Source organism: Musa acuminata, chromosome BXJ2-4 (genome assembly GCF_036884655.1).
Source record: "Musa acuminata AAA Group cultivar baxijiao chromosome BXJ2-4, Cavendish_Baxijiao_AAA, whole genome shotgun sequence".
In the NCBI taxonomy this organism is placed as follows: domain Eukaryota; kingdom Viridiplantae; phylum Streptophyta; class Magnoliopsida; order Zingiberales; family Musaceae; genus Musa; species Musa acuminata.
The window spans coordinates 32,657,256-32,675,934 of NC_088341.1; the positions used below are offsets into that span (position 1 = coordinate 32,657,256).

The window sequence follows — 18,679 nt, forward strand, 5'->3', positions numbered from 1 at the left end:
GAAGGGACATGATGTTCCAACCTCGCTGGTTCTTCCATTCTAATGCATCAAACAGTGAGACGAGCCATAGCAACGGTTAGGGATCAGCTTAAACTAATTCCTAACAGGGGGTCACGGAAAGGTTCTACCACATGCTCAGTAAGCTCCGCGACGCTTAGAACGTACATATAGTGGTCGCATGCAGTGCTGAATGCAACATCGACGTCGACGGTACCCGGCTTAAGGTTCTTAACGTCAAGCCCACCTGTGCTTTCATGTGTAATTCACGTGCTGCAGCGGCCTTGGGGATGCTTCCGGTGACCCAAAACATTTCATCGAGCAGATAGATGAAGCGCGAAAGTGGTCGGGGTTGGAAGCAGAGGCTAAGGCCGCATGGGAATGTGCTAACATATCCATGTAATATGAAACTGCTTAGCATACTCTAGTGGAGAAGTCTCTATTTGCAACGAAACGAACTTGTAATTCCTTTATTATTGGCTTCCCAACTCTCAATGCCTCCTTGCATCCCATCCCATCCTATTCGAGAGTGCCACTAAGGTTTTGTACCACTGCTAAGAGATATCGTCGCTAACGACCCCCGCTAGCATCCTTGTCCACTAAGGTTTTGACATCATGTCAAATAAAATGTTCTCTACCTCAAATCTCCAACTGATCCGATCGACATTCCAACCATACATGCGTGGACCAGCAGCTCTAACTCGACGTCGTTCGAGTCACCGTTCAAGTTGCCTATCATGCAAGAAAGCACATTTACTCCGTCCCGACACCATGACCCACCATCACAAATGTCACGCTCCTCTTGAACTGGCTTTTTCGGGACCACGGCTGCAACCAAATTCCAGGAGAAATTTCTCATATCAGAATACATGTATATATAAAATATTCAATATTATAAAATTAAGATTATCATTAACAAAAAAAAAAAAGGTGTTCATTTCTAGGGAAAACAAAATGAGGCATTCTCATTGAGTCCACCAAACAATGCATCTCAACATTAGTAACATTTTTAACATTCAAGAATTCAGTCCACTTCATCACTAGCTATAAATTCGGATCTAAACAAGTATCTTGAACTAGGCACCACAATATGTTAAGGTCTCGCATAATATGAAATGCAAATTTAATTACCATTTTGAAACCACTACATTTAAAAGAAACCAGATACCTTTATTTACACGCATTGGTTGCATTCTTTCTTGAAGCACAGAATTGGTGATGGTTGCGTGAAACTAGGTAGGTAGGTACTTTGAGAGAACAAAATAGTAATAGAACTAAAGAAACAAGAGTAGCATTTGTTGGATAATTACGACTATAGATGAGAATATACAAATATCAAAAGGCTAAAAAATAAAAATATGATTTAACTCCACCAGAAAATAGATCTGGCATGACATTGGGCAAAATGAGCAGCAAGCAGACTCCACCATGATGCTGCTGCATATCTAGGAAGCCTATGAGAGATCGAATGATCCCTGGCCTTCCCTGATAGCATAAAGGAGTTTTTTGTACATTATTTCCTGCAGAAAGTATTTCATCAGTGGAATAGCAAACAAGAAAAATATTTCAAACTTCAAGAACTACACGGAAGACGAAAAAGAACCTTGGTCGAGTAAGGAGGGAGTTTAAGGTAGTTTGCACAGGTCATCACACTAGGCAAGTCATCATCAACTGATTCAGGTACCCCATTTTCATTTGCAGCGTTTGCCGGAGTCGAGTGCTGCCACCGCGAAATTATATGCAATGATCCATAGAGAAACAAGTTAGAATGTAAAACATAAAAAGCACCAGTATGTTTTAATAATTCACCTATATGAATATAAAAGGTACCTTCCTAACTATGGTCAACTTTGGGTTCAGTGCAGCTAGACCACCAGGTGGAAGCCTCGGAGCACCAGTCACAAACTGGCAAAAAGCATGCTGCTGCTCTGGTGTGAATTCTCCCATTATCTCTAGCAACTTAAGAAAATAAATAACCATGCTAAGTACCAATTGAAGGAAACTGTCATATATTTCAACTGTTTCTGGCACTGGGAGAATGAACTTACATAAGTAATTGCAGGACTCTTGGCAGTGTACCCATGATCAAACTTTATATGATCAACCAGAGTCTCGGGCTGCAGGATCTAAAAATTGTTATTCTAATTACCTTAGAGGAAATTAATTCGAAGTAAATCGATAATACAAATAATTTACCTCCCACAGTTCTCTAAGTCCGCAGATTAGGTTGTCAAGTTCATGTGGTGAAAATATTTGCAAAGAGTATATGTCAAAGACCTAAAAAATTAGGTTAATCGAACGTAATAAGTATGATTCAATATAAACAAACCATAGAAACAAATGCTACATGGTGCCGAAAGGGGACAAATCTAAAAACAGTGACAATATTCTAAAGAGAGAACTCAATATATGTCAAGGGCTTGTGATTGAAAATTTGTTTTCAATATACTAACATTTTGAGAAAGTACAAAAAGATATCAGGAAATTCTTCTTCAGCATTGACTCACTTTGAAATAAGTCTTCAGTGACTATTTGCATAAAACCAACTTAAGCCAAAGAAAAACCAAGTTAAATAGAACACAGTGATGAAACATGGAAACTCCTCGATCTTAGAAACAGGAAAAAGAGCCAACAGGATTCCCACATCCATCCTAGTCTCTTCACTGAATTGTCAACTAACAATAGTTATCAATAGCCACCTATAATCCGCTAACCAACTTCTTGTCCTGACAATTGAACGCATGGAACTGGGTTTAACTTCAAATAAGGTTTAACAATATGTTAAAGCCATGAACTACCATAACCCAAGTCCTCAAACTTGAGCACATTTAGCGTTTGGGGATACAGTATAAAATTTACAATGAATTCAACATAAATATAGCTTGAACTTCAGTTCTTTTTTAGTGTAAGTCTTGAAAGATATCAAGGCCAGGAAGCGCCTAACACAAATTTCAAATTTAAGCTCAATTTTTGTGTGGATTCGCAATGGATCGAACATAAATGCGGCTTAACCCAGACTGAACCTATTACTGGCCATAATCAGCATCAAAATCCTTGAACATGACCCCAACAATTCATCCAACAGCTCTCATGTTCCTTAGGCTTATCCCCCACAAGGACTGACAAAATATACACAAAGGAAAAGAAGTGAGATATTGGAAAATTCATTGCCGGGCTACAAGTGCAAACTCGCTCTCAAGTTATTGGAGCCGCTCAAGAGGAGCACATTAGCAAGAATGACAAGCGAGAGAAGTTGGCTATTCTCCACGAGCAAACGAAGCCCAATCTGGAGCGCCAACTGGAACATTTACCTTGATCTCCTCGAAGCGAGTTTAAAAGAACTCTATCCAAGCCAATAAAGGCTACTTGATATAGAAAACTCGTAAGCGGAGGCGAAATCACGAATCAACAAGGTCGAGTCCCGAGTTGAGAGATTGATGGAAGACACCGAATAGTACGTGCAAAACCAACGAGATGTGGCGAACCTCACGACAAATATTACGCTACTCATAAGAGCTCTTCATGAAAGGGGGACAACACCTATATTGCTCCGCCACAAAACTTGAGGGCACCCGGGACACATTGCCACGGTGGAGACAAGGACATGAAAAAACTCGATAACTTTTTGTTCGGCATGAAGTAATACTTTCGAGCGACAAGGCCTAACTCAGAAGACACTAGAGTTTCGAGAGTAAGCATGTTTCTAAATAAGGATGCAAAACTCTTGTAGCAAACAACACAACAGAAAGAAATCCAACAAGGTCAGTGTCGAGTGGACACATAGGAGGACCTGAAGCAACAATTGAGAACTTAGTTCCTACTTGAGAACACTGAGTTTGTGGCACAAAGTAATCTGAGACAACTCCGCCAGAACACTTTCATCCAAGACTATGTGAAGAGCCCTTTCGAGATCATTACTAGACAACAACCGTCAACTTCTCACACATTAATGATCGATTATATCGAAAGTAGCTTGTCAACATATCACTTTGCAAAGGACTGGCACCGAAACGCAAATATTGCACAGGCATACTTGTAAAAGGCAACCAAAAAGATGAAGTGGGCAGAGATGGGAAGGCGACCATAGGATTTTAAAGTCAAAAACTTGGTGTTGGTGAAGCTCCAACCAACATCACTCTAGTTCTTTAGGCATAAAGTGCACAAAGGATTAGTGCACAAGTATAAAAGGTCCCTCCCAATTATTTGCAGGGTAAACAATGTCTCCTACAAGTTGCAACTGTTGACGTGAATCAAAACTCATAAGGTCTTCCATGAGAGCAACTTGAAAGCCAACAACTTAAATCCACAAGATGCTTCCCGAAATATTTAAACTCAGATACCCCCACTAGAGCCTCCTATAAAAAGCGAGTTGAAACCATTTTAGCAAATTGCAAGACAAAGCTACCCAACAGAACAGAGCAGATCGAGTACTTAGTGAAGTGAAGAAAGCTTCCTCGGACAAAAGCCAGTTATGAGCCTAAAGACGCCCCAAGACATGAAGATGCAATCATCAAAGCGTACCAGCAAGCGTCGACAAGGGTATTAACAACTCAAGTGGGGAGAATGTCACGGGTGACTATCATGCACTCATAACACCTTCAGTAAGAAATTGTTTGTCGCTTTTGTTTGCATGTACATTCGTTTACGTTGTTTTTATGTGTTTTTGCTTAAAAATTAGAAGCAAGAATAATTTACAAAACTATAAAACGATCGCTCATTAGAATGGGCAAAACTACACCAAAATGGCTCAATTTTCACATGTCATGACTTGTTTTCTACAAGCTGCAGTGCAATGCAAAATGTCAACCATCTTAACACCTTTGAACCACTAGGGTGTGACAAGACTGGATGAGGATTTGAGGTAGTATTGGGCGTTGATTGGATTCACAAGTTCGCACCTAATGCCTACAGAAACTTGCCAACGCTCCGACACCCAATAAGCAATCGTTTGTGGACTTACAATTGTTTATTTGCCTTATAAAGCCCTTTCTCTCTTCTCTCTTGCACACTAAGTGTTTGTTGAAATGTTTGTAAAGTCACAAGTTCGTGGACTTGTCCATTGCACTTTTAAAGGTCCTTCAAAACCTAAGCGAAGTTGTATCTAGACTGACTCTTTGCGGACAATTAAAATAAGAGTACCTCATGACTTAAGTAATTCTAACTAAGTCTTGACAATATGTACCATAATGATATACAAATTCATATTGTCCAAGAATCTGATTCACCGGTTGTGGAGTCATGTCATTAATTTTGGTGGTAGAAGCAACTATATATAATTTGCTTTCTTTGTTACTTAATTTGTTAAAATTTTTAAGCTTCAATATGTAATCTAGCATTACTGATATCTTTGTAGATGATTCAACATGATTAAAAGAAACGGAGAAGTGGCAAAATTACTACCCAATGTCAAAAAAAGATAAATTCACCATCTAATCCTTATTTCAACTTTAGTCTTATTAAATTTAATTTAAATTATATTAAATTATAATTAAAAGGCTTAAAATAGGGTTTTTATTTTTCAGATTTTTTTAGGTTTTTAGGCTTTTTTTAGTTTGTTGGTACATATCGACGTATCAACATACGATACACCGGTATCGACCAATATGTATCAGGAACGACACCATTGGTCGGCACGAGATGGGACTTGGATATACTCAACAAGAGATAATCCTAATGAATTGAAGATGAAAAAACCTGGAAAACAATTAGGAAGTTAGTACCTGGTTGAACCCAGCTCTAAATGCCTCCATCTGTTGCTTAATTCCTGTCTTAATTGTTGCATCAACAACTAGAGTAACATACTCTTCCAAATTGTTGATATCAACCTAGAAGCAGCAATAATTAATAATTCATCAAAGACAAAATGGTGAAGAAAGTAACAATATGAACACCAATGTTGAGTTGTTACCATGATATTTTCCCCTCCTCCTTTAAGAATGTAATCAGGGTAGCCAGGAAGAGTGAAATCTAAGCAGAGGTCATCAATTGGGGCACCACGAAAACGTAAATCTGCAATTGCCATTTGATTGTTACCAGGATTTCTCTCTAGAAATTGTTTGTGGCCAACAAGGGCTTGCATCTCTTGCAATATCTTTCCAAACTCGGCATCGAATAAGAGTATATCATGTAATTCAAGCTCCTATATCAATAAATAACTTTCATCTGTTATAAATTATAATCAAACCGATGGATGAGATCTGAACATTGACAGAATGGAAATAGAATTCTTTACAATGACTTACTTGGCCCATCACAAGTTTGTAAAATGCTGTCGAAAGTGGCAAGTCCAGAAGTCGTCCATCTTGTAGAGCTTTTGCCATTGTCCGACCAGCCAGACGGAAATATTCAATAACTTTGGAAAACTGGCTACCATCAGAGGTATCTGCACTAGGGGGCCAAGGACGAGGAAATAAGCCAAGGGGGGCTTGAATAAGATCTATTCTTCCATCAGGTAACTCTGTGCCTGGTTTCTTTGTTTCTGAACCATAATCACTCCTTCCACCATCTGTTTCATCCCCATCAATTTGCATTGCAGAACTTTCTGATGCAGAGTTCGACCTCCATAAACCCAATTTGACCTTCTGCAAGTCATGACTTAAAAGGGTATAGAACTCTAAGGTTGGACCCAATCCTGTGCCGACTTCACCAAAATATTCAACTTCAAGAACAGCTTTTTGACTAGAATACATCTCCATAACCTTTACAGCAGAATCCAAGATACGATTTCTAGAAACACGGACCTTTTGTCTTTGCAGTCTGCCAACACGGAACTCTCTTTCACTAGCTGAATTCTGATTGTCAGAATTCTGTTGTTGCTGAAGTCGGCGCAATGCACGAGATATACCAAAAGCTGTCGAGTAGAAATATTGCCTCCTGGTTTCAAATGGAAAAAGAAAAGGACATGCTTTTGTCAACTGATAACACCATGGAGGAAGACTACCACTACATAATGCGAGAGCATCCTGAATTTGCCGAGCAAGCTTCGGAGTCAACTTTCCATTCACAAACTCTTCTGGCAGAACCTTTGGACCAATCCTATAAAGTTTATCCAGGTTTGAAATTTTTCCCTCAGCAAACTCATCGGATACTGCCTGCATCCTTAGACGGGTTGATAGTTGATTTAGACTGTCCAACACACGCAATAATGCCAATATATTATATGTAGGATTCGATCGTTCTAGACCACAGGGAAGCTCCCCTTGCAAGATGCTGTCAAGAAGTGAAATTTCTTGCCACTTATTGTCACCGACAGAATCGGAAGCGAAGGCAGGTTTCGAAGACTTTGACAGATTTGAACTTCCCTGGGAAGCTTTGTCAACCTGCCCATCAGCCTTCTGATATGTTATGGTAAATATTTCACCCCATAAGCTATTGCCATCACTGGGAAGATCAGAGCCATTAAATTTTTCATCACCCTCTTCATTGAGAATAAGTTGGCGTTGAAAAGCTTGATATACAGTAAAGTGCTTGCTAAGCTGCTTCCCTCCTGCTGTGAATATCAATTTATTTTGATGGTTACTTTTAGTGCTAAAAGAGGCAAGTCCACGATAATCTCGACCAACTCTGATACCTCTGCCACCAATGGAAGCAAGTCCTGCCATGGCAGCAGCAGCAAATGACATTGCACCTCTGGAACCAAAAGCACTTTCCCTTTGGAGTTCAGTATATTCTGCCCCTTTGTCTGTGACAGACCTGTCACTGGAACCAGATGTTGTTTGCACTTGGTTATCACTTGCTGAACATGAAACAGCACCATCATCAGCAGAATCTCCTAATTTGACATCATGTACCTTATCTGGTACACAAACAGGAAGAGAGTCATCTCTAAACACCTGAAAGAGTAACAATTATCAGTATCCGCAATAATTAAATAGAAATTGTAAACAACACTGACATGTATGCATGTAGAACTTAAAAATATTTTTTTCTAGATCCTAACAAGTAGATTCTTCATGTTGACATATGTTTATTAGTCCTAAATTTAGTTGAACACACATAAGTTCTTAATCAATTTAAAGAAGAGGAAACCCTCCGTAAGATTACAAAAAAGTTACAAAATATTCATCACCATGACCTCATGATCATCTTCCTCATCAGAGACATCATCATCCACAATCATAAGAGTGTCATCCATCTCAACCGGAGACATGTCCAAATCTTCATCCTGCGGTCATTTAAGGCTATTTTTATTAATAAATGATGATGTAAAAAATGAAAAATAAATAGAGAGCTCAAATAAAACTAAAGATAGAAAAGAGTTCAACCAAAAAATTAGTATCAAGTCATCATGCAGCCAAAGTTAAAGAGCTATATCCAATGAACCATCCAAGCAATCACTTAAGAAACTTGGTAATGATACCATAAGAAGCCCATCTTCATCAGGTATGCTATTGTTCACATACCACATGGTATACTTGCAATCCTTACTTGCACTCATATATGCAAAATAAACACGGTGAGCTAGATCAAGCACTTCAAATATTTGAAAAATCTTAATTAAACATAATTAGGCAAAAGCAAATAATAAGATATTCGGAAATTTTCATTCTGCAAACCACATTTTAGCAAAATCACAGTCTAGAACCTGCACTATTGATTGTTACATTTCACAACCCATCTTTTTCTATACAATTAAATTTCCTACCCAATAGTTAACATATGTTAGAAGAAATGAGTATATTCATCCCAGCATACCACTTGAATGTTTAAATTTGTCAGTTAGAAAACATATATACGTCCACTATATAAAATTAAAAAAGTCATCTCCTACATAAAATTACCTCCACTGCAAGCTTCTTTTCTCCAAGGGAGAAGGCCACCTCTGCCTCTCCTCTCTCACTCATCTCATTCTTCAACCAAGTTTGTATAGAACAATGAAAATCAATCATTGCTCCTATTGGATGGACTTTATATGCTAATCAGATGACAGTCACTTCACAAATTATCGAATTTTAACATGCCATCTTGGATGTCTATTCTTGTGCATCTATCATAAGATGCTCCTTGTTTGTCTAGGAACTTTTGTGGAAGGATAATTTGAAAGGCAACGAGCCCAATCATCACCATCGGGACTGTGTCGTAGGGATAGATAAATGTTGGACCAGAACACAGGGGTACCATGTTTACAATCACTGATTTAGAAACAGGACAATATGAGTAAAAGTATTTATTTAATTAGTTGCAACCTATAAGATATAATGTTCTTACAAATTACAATTTGTTTCAACTATCAAAATGTTAGCAAGGCCATACATACAGACACTATATGGAGACCAGCTCCAGCCAATGTGCTTTGTTAAGTCTCAAAAAAATTGTCAGAAAAAGTTCTGCGAAAGAGTCTCAGTGGTCAATAAAATAAATTGCATTATTAATGAACTCCATTAAATAATTTGATGTTCTAATTCATCAACTGGTCACCCATCCTGGAGAAATATTAGTTGATCCATACTGTTGCATCACATCATTTGATTCTGTGATCCTTCAAGGTAACTGTACCAGATCACCTTATTAATAGCCTTGTAATTGTAAAACTAAACCTTCAGAAATTAATGTCTATACACTTGGGAAAGACGTAAAATTGACTGAGATGTGTAAAGTTTAAACATCTTACGGCACAATGAACATAAGTTATACCCTCATAGATGACCAGCTTAGTTAGAGTATTAAACATGTTCACACAATAGTTCGTATTTGCTCATATACCCCATAAAATTTCATCCATGGTAACTCAACCAATTTCCCTAAAAATATATTCAGTTGATCCTTTAGAGTGCACAGAAGTATAAAGCATGCCATGTACCACCTAGATATGCATCACAGGGAAATAAAGATTGACATGCTGATGTACAACATGTGAACCATGCCAAAAAGCGAACCAGTCTAGACACTCTACCAAGTACTTCAATGCTTGTTTAAATTATTGCACCCTTGATCTGTCTGATTTCATCATCATAATAATCTCTGGTTCACTTGAAGATGAAACCTATTTCTTCCTTCGAATTACTATTGTAGACCTGGATCCTAATTTTAAAGCCCCAGCATATATAAAATGTGTAGCAATAATAATTCAAGCCTTGTTTTAAACCTTGAAATTCTAACAACAGTGAACATCTCAAACTATGGGGATTCAACATCCATAAAAAAATCTGCCACAGCAATATGATAGCAAATGACATGGATTTTATAGATGAATACAAAAGAACATGATCTTTATTAGAATTAAAAGTGTTTTTAAGTATGTAACTCAATGCAGTAGCAAAAGCTTTAAGACATTTCAAATTTTAAGTATTAGAAAAAAAAGGAAAGGATTCACCCCCAATCCTAAGTAAATCAATCACTTGATGCAGTGTCCAGCAAAGTAGAAAGTGTGGCAAAGCATATGATATTCAAGCTTAGCATGAAAACAATAGTGCAATGATTTATTCAAGTTTTTTATGCTAAATATATCTTATGACATATATTCCTAAGAAGCTATGGAATCTATAATATTTTGGACGATCGCAAGACCATGCATAACTATTCTGTTACTGAGAAAATGTGAGTCTAATTATTAGTTAGGGGTTCATATGTAGGCAACAGGTTATGGCTTTTTACATATCTATCTCGAAAGATCCATATACCCGATCCAAATGGGGATTATGTGCTGGCTACAAGTTACGTGCAACTATTTCGAATGATTGGAATTTCAAGCTTTAAGAACTTATGAGCATGTGAACATCAGAAATACAATAAATTATTTAGTAAAGGAAGTAAATATCGTGGACAAACCTCAGAGCTAGATTCACTCTGTGAAGGTTTTATTTCCATCTCTTTATCTGATGCAGCTCTTCTACGGGCAGCATTTCTTGTTTGAGGTCCTCTTAATTCATCAGGAGTACATTTCAGGACAGCCTTACCCTTCCCTTTAGAAGAATTGGCACTTCCATCTGAAGCATCTTTTTTAGCTGGAACTCCAATTGTAACTGATGACCTAGACCTGGTTGAAGGACGATGTCCAGGAGTTGGTGGTGTCGGAGCAGCAGATCCAACAGCAGCTCCAGAATCAGAATTGCCTGTTGATGTTGAAGACTTCGGAACAGAGTCACTTCGCTGTACTCTTGGCCAAAGGAATTCTTCAACCGCAGCTAGACTTGCTAGAGGATCAATTAGTACCACATTCGATGAATAATCACGAAGAGATTTTTCCCCTTGTGCTCGACATAAACGCAACTTAAACGGCTGAAATAAGGACCCTAGACCTGAGAAGCGTGCGCTTCCACTACTAGATCTAGACAAATGACTAATTACAACTGGAAAATGTTCTAAAGAAGATAAAGAATTCTGAAGCTTCTGAACCAACAAACTCATGGGAGTTCTATTTGCTTCCTTAAGTTCCATAGGCAGTGCCGTTGCAATAAAGAACTTGTACCGTTGCAGTGCTTGCTGTCGAAGCTTTGGTAAATTAGCTTCAGAGATTTTTTCTCTTCCAAATGTTCCACAAGTAAAATAATCTAGCAATGCCAGAACAACTCCACTGCCAATAAACTCAAAAGTCGATACACCATCGCCTTTGCAAAGTTCAGCTAGTATATCTGCTATTACTTCATCTAGCTGTTCCTCGCTACTAAAAGAAACATCAAAGGAGCACAACCCAAGTGCTTTAGATTTACCTTTGGATTTTGACCTTGCATCTTCAACAAGGGAATTTAACTTTGAGCAAAGATTTTTCAAACAAAGAAGATCTTCTGTGAGTCCTGCTTCAACTGCACTAGAACCTGCTGGAAAATACTTCTCTTTAAAAGCCTTGGCATGAGCACTGACAGCAGCACGAAGACTAGAATTGGCATTTGGAACCTCGACTGAAGGCAGAGGTGAGACAGAAATTTCTGATGAAGATCCTTTTGAGTCGTCAACTGAGCTATTTTCTGTGTTCAAGCCACCACTACACCGTCGACTACGCCGAGAACGCCAAGTTATTCCAGGTAAAGCATCATCATCCTTTTCACAGATGGGCGCCAGAGAAGGATCAGAGGATATTAGTATATCCACAGCATGAACAACCCCTTCTCTCACAAACATCTTGGAAAATGTTCCAGGGAGCTTCTCCATGAGAATCTCAGCTATCTGAAGAGCGGGGATCAAAAGTTGTGGATCTTTCCATGCTAAAATACCAGCTAAAAAGCTGCAACCAACATAACAGAGGTCAGTTATGCCACTTAGAATAGAATAATATGGCAGCTACCATGCAAGAGGTTCTAAAAGGGTACATGATTTATGGCAAAGCATTTCATGGAGACTGGTAAGGTACCTGGATATGTTTGCTACACTAAGCAAGGATTGGATCATATCCGCTGAGCTGAAGAACATCAACTTCCCAATTGTAGACAAACATTTATGACGGACAGGACCATTTATACTGGAAGAATATACCTGCTCAATAAGAGTCATAGGTGTCAGAGCTCAAACAAAACAAAAATTATCACAAACTCTGACCAAAAATGCCACAGAACCTGTATTAAAACCGGAAGTAGGTCCATTCCAAACTGCTGCAGAAGTTCAGGTTGGTCCTGCAATAATTTCCCATGAGCCGATACTTCACTTGTTGTTCCTTTAGGTTCGGCATGCTGACCAGAAGAACTAGGAAGAGAGTTTTTGGCAGCTGATCCTTTCACAAGAACATTAGAAGGCAATGGCAAAGAAATAGTTCCTTGAGGCACGGAAGGAAGAAGCTCATCCACAAGGTTCACAATCACATAAACCTTAAGGAAATAAGTGAAATAAGTTAATAACAAAACATCTAAAGCGAGACCTTAAATCTGCAGTACGTGAACAGAAAATCTAAATATTATTCCTTAAAGAAACTACTTTTGACACCAAAAATATCATAACAGCATGCTATTTATCACATAGACAGCTGCTCAAGATAGTAAATGCCAATTGTATAAAGAATATCATAGAAAAGGTATACATAATTTGCTTCTTTGGGAATATAAACTACCACCTGCAAGCATCATTTGGTAGGAAGGTAATGAATAACTGAGGAGCCTTTATGAACATGAAAAAATTAAAAAATCAGTTGTATGATGGTGCAATGCGCCTAATGTTAATATTTTAGTTGCATGGGGCCACACATTAATGGAACTTGTCGGAGACCAGGAGGCAGAATGACTGCTGAATGGAATCCGTATACATTATTTATGCCCATGCATCATGATATTCCGCCATAAATATTGTTAGCACATGTGATATGTGGGTATACCGAGCAGCCACCGTACAGTAAATGGGTGTGTGTTGAATGTATCCATTTAGCAATAATAGCATAAGCATCAGGTTCATTCATGGTTCAGGCAGCATAGTGCTAATGCTAACCATTCCGATCCTCCATTTAAGTATCTGGTCAAGGCCAGGAGAAAAATAATATTTGCAATCAACTAACGGAACTCTCTTAAGCTTGAGATAATATAAGAATGCCGCTTTTGGCTCCAACAAGGATAAATCACTCACATATATAGGATTGTATTGGACACTCTCGACATGCCATAGAACCTCGAAATCAAATGAGAGAACACCGATGGTGCGGTGGAATCAGAATGATAAATACAGTCCAAAAAAACCCATAAAAAAAGATCAGCAAACAGATGATCAATAGAAAAAAGCCGCTATCCACTAATCTGTACACTCCTATCACCCATGCGATATTCATAATGTGAGTTCAATTTACATAGCTCAATATACAAACAAGGCAATCAGTTAAAAATTAAACAGATAAAGACTTAATCCAGACTGTATCAAACTAATTATAGTTACACATACAATCATTATTCTCTGCTAAATTTTCTTATATACTTCCCCAGAGGCCTAACCGCACAACAATCCAACTGAGACCAATAATCCACTAGGGGATATACAGGATTTGTTTAACTTTAGTATAAGCAGAAAGCTAGATAAGATTATCAACAATCTGCAAAGTATACAATGTCAACACTGTTGAAAGTCAAATTTATATGCAAAAAGTAACCAAATTATCAAAAAATTTCTAAAGAACATGATTTCTGCATGCGATGTACAAGGATAAAAGATAAGAAAAGGATGTCAGCAGAGAAAGGACTCATTGAATGTGTTAGACATCAAGAAGAGAAACCCCACTGTCCCACATCAGATCCTAGCTTTACTCCACTAAGCTAAGTGATAAGTTGGAGTACTCATAAAAGATAGAAATCATCATACTGATGAAGAATATTCTTTTTAATACCTGGTCTGGCTAAAACATGCTAGTTTGCATAGCTGACAAGGTTGAATGATAACCATATTTTTTGTGTTAGCTCAATTTGTAAAACTCAAGAAGAATAAGTTGGAGTACTTATAAAAGATAGAAGTCATCATACTGAAGAAGAATATTGTTTTAATACCTGGTCTGGCAGAAACATGCTAGTTCGCATAGCTGACAAGGTAGAATGATAGCCATGTTTTTTTTTTTTTGTTAGCTAAATTCGTAAAACTGAAGAATAAGTTAAGTTGGAGTAATCATAAAAGATAGAAGTCATCATACTGAAGAAGAATATTCTTTTAATACCCAATCTCGCCGAAACATGCTAGTTTGCATAGCTGACAAGGTAGAATGATAGCCATGTTTTTATTTGTTAGCTCTTTTAAAGATGGTTTTCTCATTCAGCCACATTAGGCATGCTAACATGATAAGGCTTTCACCAGACACCATATAGCAATACTCTCACAAGAATAGGAAGCAAAAAACACAATAAATAAGAGTACCTGCTCAGGTGGTCTTGTTAAGGAAGGTGAAACAGAAGAACCGGATACAAGCCCAGAACACAGAAGAATGTCTCTAAGTGTGGCACTGATTCCTGAAAGAAGAAGGGTTTTCGCAGCTAGAGGAGATCCACTAGCACATGTAGAGAGAAGACGGAGTATACCCTGAAATGAACATTAAAGAAAGACATAAATAAATTTGAAAAGTAGTCTTCATTCTTAAATGAAAATAGTAAACATGCCTACCGTGTATGTAGACGTGCTAAGGGAGGCTTGTCCTCCTGAATTACCAAGAGATATAAGGCCCGCAGCTTGTGCAACCAATCCATGATTACACAATTCATCTATTTTATCAGGAGATAATGCAAATGCTTCTGCAATTCGCGTCAAGCAGACAGAAGCATGCTCTACAACCTTTCATTGAAATTAGCAGTTAATAAGAAATCAATAACAGGAAAAAGAAAAACCGTTCAACAGGATCCTCAGCAATCCCCAGGAAGTTAGTTACTTTACCTTTGAATCATGATAGTTGAGAAGGTTACTCAGCAATGGAACTGCTTCCATTACAAAATCAGCTGCATCAGATGGGAGTTTCTTACACATATTTGCTGCAGTGGATAACGCAACTCTCTGGAAAGGAGATTGAAATTAAAATAACAAGGACATGACCACGAATATAAATAGGAACTAAAATAACAACCAACAGCCATCCAACGAGATATCAGCTGGAGTTTGAAATTGATGAAGATTCAATTACCTGAACTCCTGTGGAAAAGAAATCAAGATAAGATAGCACAGCCATAAGTGCACCAGCACGTAAGCAAGCAGTTGGATGCTCTTGTGATATCTTCTTGAGAGCTTGTAGGGACTACAAAATATACAAGCAAATTAAATCATCAAATTGTAACTGGTAGTGAACTTATATTTCAGATTGAGTGGCAAATGGAAATCATTTAGTTCATAAGAAATTGTTCATCAGCAACAGTTTCCAGCCAAAATTCTGAGGTTAACATTCATGACTCAAGGACAAACTAAAAACACATCTTATTTATCTTCATCCCATGGTCAAAAATCATTTGTATATTTTTTAATTGCAGATACAACAACTATGAATATCTAATTGAGGAATAAAACAAGTTCAACCTTCTTCAACATATGTTAGCCAATGAAGTCACAAATTATCCCATCTAATGCAGTAGATACTCAAAGCAGAACACATATCTGATCCACTAGCTACTAAAATTAAAATATAAAATAAATACATTGTGAAAAAAATTGATAGAGGGTTGAACAATTTGCTTTTTTTCACTTTGAATTTCATTCCTAATCTGCAACAGCATTCAGAAAAATCAAATAACATATTACTTGGGTAATCCATGTTGGATTTCCATGCCACATGGGATCTATAAATAATAAAACCAAGGTAGAAAATTAGGCATAACAGATATAGGAAACCAGCGCACCTGTTCTGCCAGGTCCATGTACTCTATCGTAAGAAGTCGCGCACAGAAACAAGGAATAGCGCCATAACGAACCACAGCCGAGCAAGATGAAGGTAGAACATCACATAAGTAGGTGAGAGCCCTGGCAGCGAGTAGCATGATGTCGGGATTGCTCTCATGGTTGAGAAGCCCCACGAGCACAGGCACGAATGAGTCAACCGACATCGACAGAAGAGAATCCTCAGTCCCAATGGACAACATCTCACAAAGCTGGTTCAGCGCCTCGAACTGTTTTCCCTCCTCTCCATCAGCCCTCAGACCTGACAGGATCTTTTTCAACCGCCCGCTCTGCTGCAAGGAAGAAGAAGCCGTCAAAGCTGACGACGGTAGGAGATCGTCAAACCCAGCGCCCAGTTTTCTGAGAAGCCCCTGAAGGGCGCTGCTAGCGGATGTCAGATTCTGATGGAGGATGCCAAGACCGCCATCGCCGTCGTTATCATCATCTGCTCCTCCCCCGTCAAAGCTCAACCCTAAGATCCTTTCAGCGTCCCTGTCCCTCTCTCTCGCCCTGGATGCCCCCGCCTCCTTTCCTTTGTCAGAGGCATCCCGGTCGCGATCCCCTGAGGGCTGACGACTCTTTCCAGAAGTGCGGCGTCGGCGGCCGATAAAGTCTCCGCCGGAAGAGTCCATGACTGCGTTGGCAACGGCGGAGGACGAGGAAGATGGCGGAGACGGCGGGGGGTTCTGGGACCGGCGGGAGCGCGTCGAGAGGGCCGGGGGAGCCTGGGAGGAGAGAGCGATGCGGGGGCGCTTGGCGGGTCGGGGAGCAGCGGGAGGGGTCTGAGAAGAGGGCGCCGACGAGGAGGCCTCCGCCCGCTTCCGGCTGCGTGTTTCCATACAAAGAAGAAAAACCTCCTTCGCCCCTAGGCGGAGGCGGCGGCGGCGGCGGCGATCAAGAATCGACCGAGGGCATCTCCGATCTAAAATAATAATAGTAGTAGTAACGCAAAGATCGAAGCTCTAACCGAGGGGAGGGATCGGAATCGATCGAAATCGGCGGAGATCTCGACGAATCGAGGTAGGTTTTCTAGGGTTCCTTCGACGTGACCAAGGATTTCGAGAGACGGGGCCGAACCAGAGTTCGATGGGGGAGATCGAAGGATTCGGAAGAGGGGCTAAGGAGGGGAGGGGATTAAAAAGCTCCCGAACGCCTTGTATCCGCTCGTTACCGAATACCAACTCGAATTCAATGAAACGGGCCCCCATAATATAAGTGGGCCGAGCTTACAACTCCAATTCACTGATCTCAAATTGGGCCTAATTTCTCGATCGGGCCCAATATAAAACCCAATCGCATTCACCATCATATGAATTAAAAAATAATAAAAAAGAAACTCATATAGTTAGTCCATAATCGACCTCATTAAAGTCCATTAGAGATCCTAAAGGAACTGTTAAGCAGTCCACTTAAGCATGCAAGAATGCTTCCTTTCCTTTTAATTAACGTTCACTTATCTTCACTTCCTTGCACACAAATTTTGCGAGTTAATTAGATTGAAGCTCGATCAATTCACGAGATCTAATACATTATTTTTGGGATTTCTTAATTAGGTTCAACGAGTTATAGTATAATGCATTATGTTAATATGAAATCAAAATGATAGATTGATTGAGTTTTTAAATTTAAAATAATATATATTTTTTTATAGTGATATGAGGATATTTTAAATTTAAAATAATGATGGAAATTGCTACATCATTATAGATCCTAATATAATATATTATCCAAAATATACATTTTTTTAACTATAAGTGGATAGAAAACCAAGGTTATAAATAGAAAGCATTGCGTCTAACACAAAGTTCATCTTTATCTTCATCAAAACGTTTATTTCAAAATAGATATCAAGTGTGAGAGAGACCTAAATGAGATTGTCATCTAATAATGATATTCTTTTACAAGAGAAAACATAAATATCTTACTCATCTTTTCTAGATTTTCATATCATGGAGGAACAAGTCAGTTTAATAATATCTTTAATTTCGAATTATTTATGTAGAGAAGCCTTATGATGTTGGTTTCTAATAATATCATTATCGATAATAATTATATCATCTGAAGGATAGTGGTATTGGTTTTATATGTTGCATACGTATCTCTTCCTTCAGTGAGATATTATATTTGATAAAATTTTCATCGAAGTAAATAAGAGTTGTAATTATAGTCAACCGAGCAATTATAGTAAATATTTTTCTCATAATCAATATTATATTCTTAGATAAATCATTTATAGATTTTGTATCGTTCGATAGTTCTATAGTCCTTATCTTATAAACTCATTTATATCATCTTATAGATTTTTCATAAGGTAAGGCAACGTTTGAGTTTTGATAAGATAAGATGGATTAATGGAAGCCTTTTAAGTAATAAGCAAAGTTCATATATAGTGCCAACAACAAAATAACAATGAAAACCTTTTTAATGAGTAGAGGGT

At 38.4% G+C, this 18,679-nt stretch overlaps 1 protein-coding gene across 2 annotated transcripts; it reads right to left on the reverse strand.

Moving 5' to 3' along the window:
• Positions 1–1,103: 1,103 nt before the first annotated feature.
• Positions 1,104–17,353, reverse strand: LOC135610369 (E3 ubiquitin-protein ligase UPL3-like). Of its 2 annotated transcripts, none has more exons than XM_065104793.1 (17): positions 16,206–17,353; positions 15,500–15,610; positions 15,256–15,372; positions 14,989–15,156; positions 14,746–14,907; positions 12,486–12,734; positions 12,284–12,405; positions 10,765–12,157; positions 8,072–8,161; positions 6,240–7,829; positions 5,906–6,136; positions 5,718–5,822; positions 2,194–2,274; positions 2,046–2,114; positions 1,828–1,956; positions 1,601–1,717; positions 1,104–1,517 (listed from the first exon to the last, which is right to left on the reverse strand). In XM_065104793.1, exons 1-17 carry the CDS (start codon positions 17,079–17,081, stop codon positions 1,452–1,454), a joined length of 5,676 nt encoding a protein of 1,891 aa, XP_064960865.1. In that variant the 5' UTR covers positions 17,082–17,353; the 3' UTR covers positions 1,104–1,451. The 2 variants fall into 2 exon arrangements, with proteins under 2 accessions (XP_064960865.1, XP_064960864.1); XM_065104792.1 differs by having other exon boundaries at positions 1,246–1,517; positions 2,046–2,123; positions 16,206–17,219.
• Positions 17,354–18,679: the final 1,326 nt, after the last annotated feature.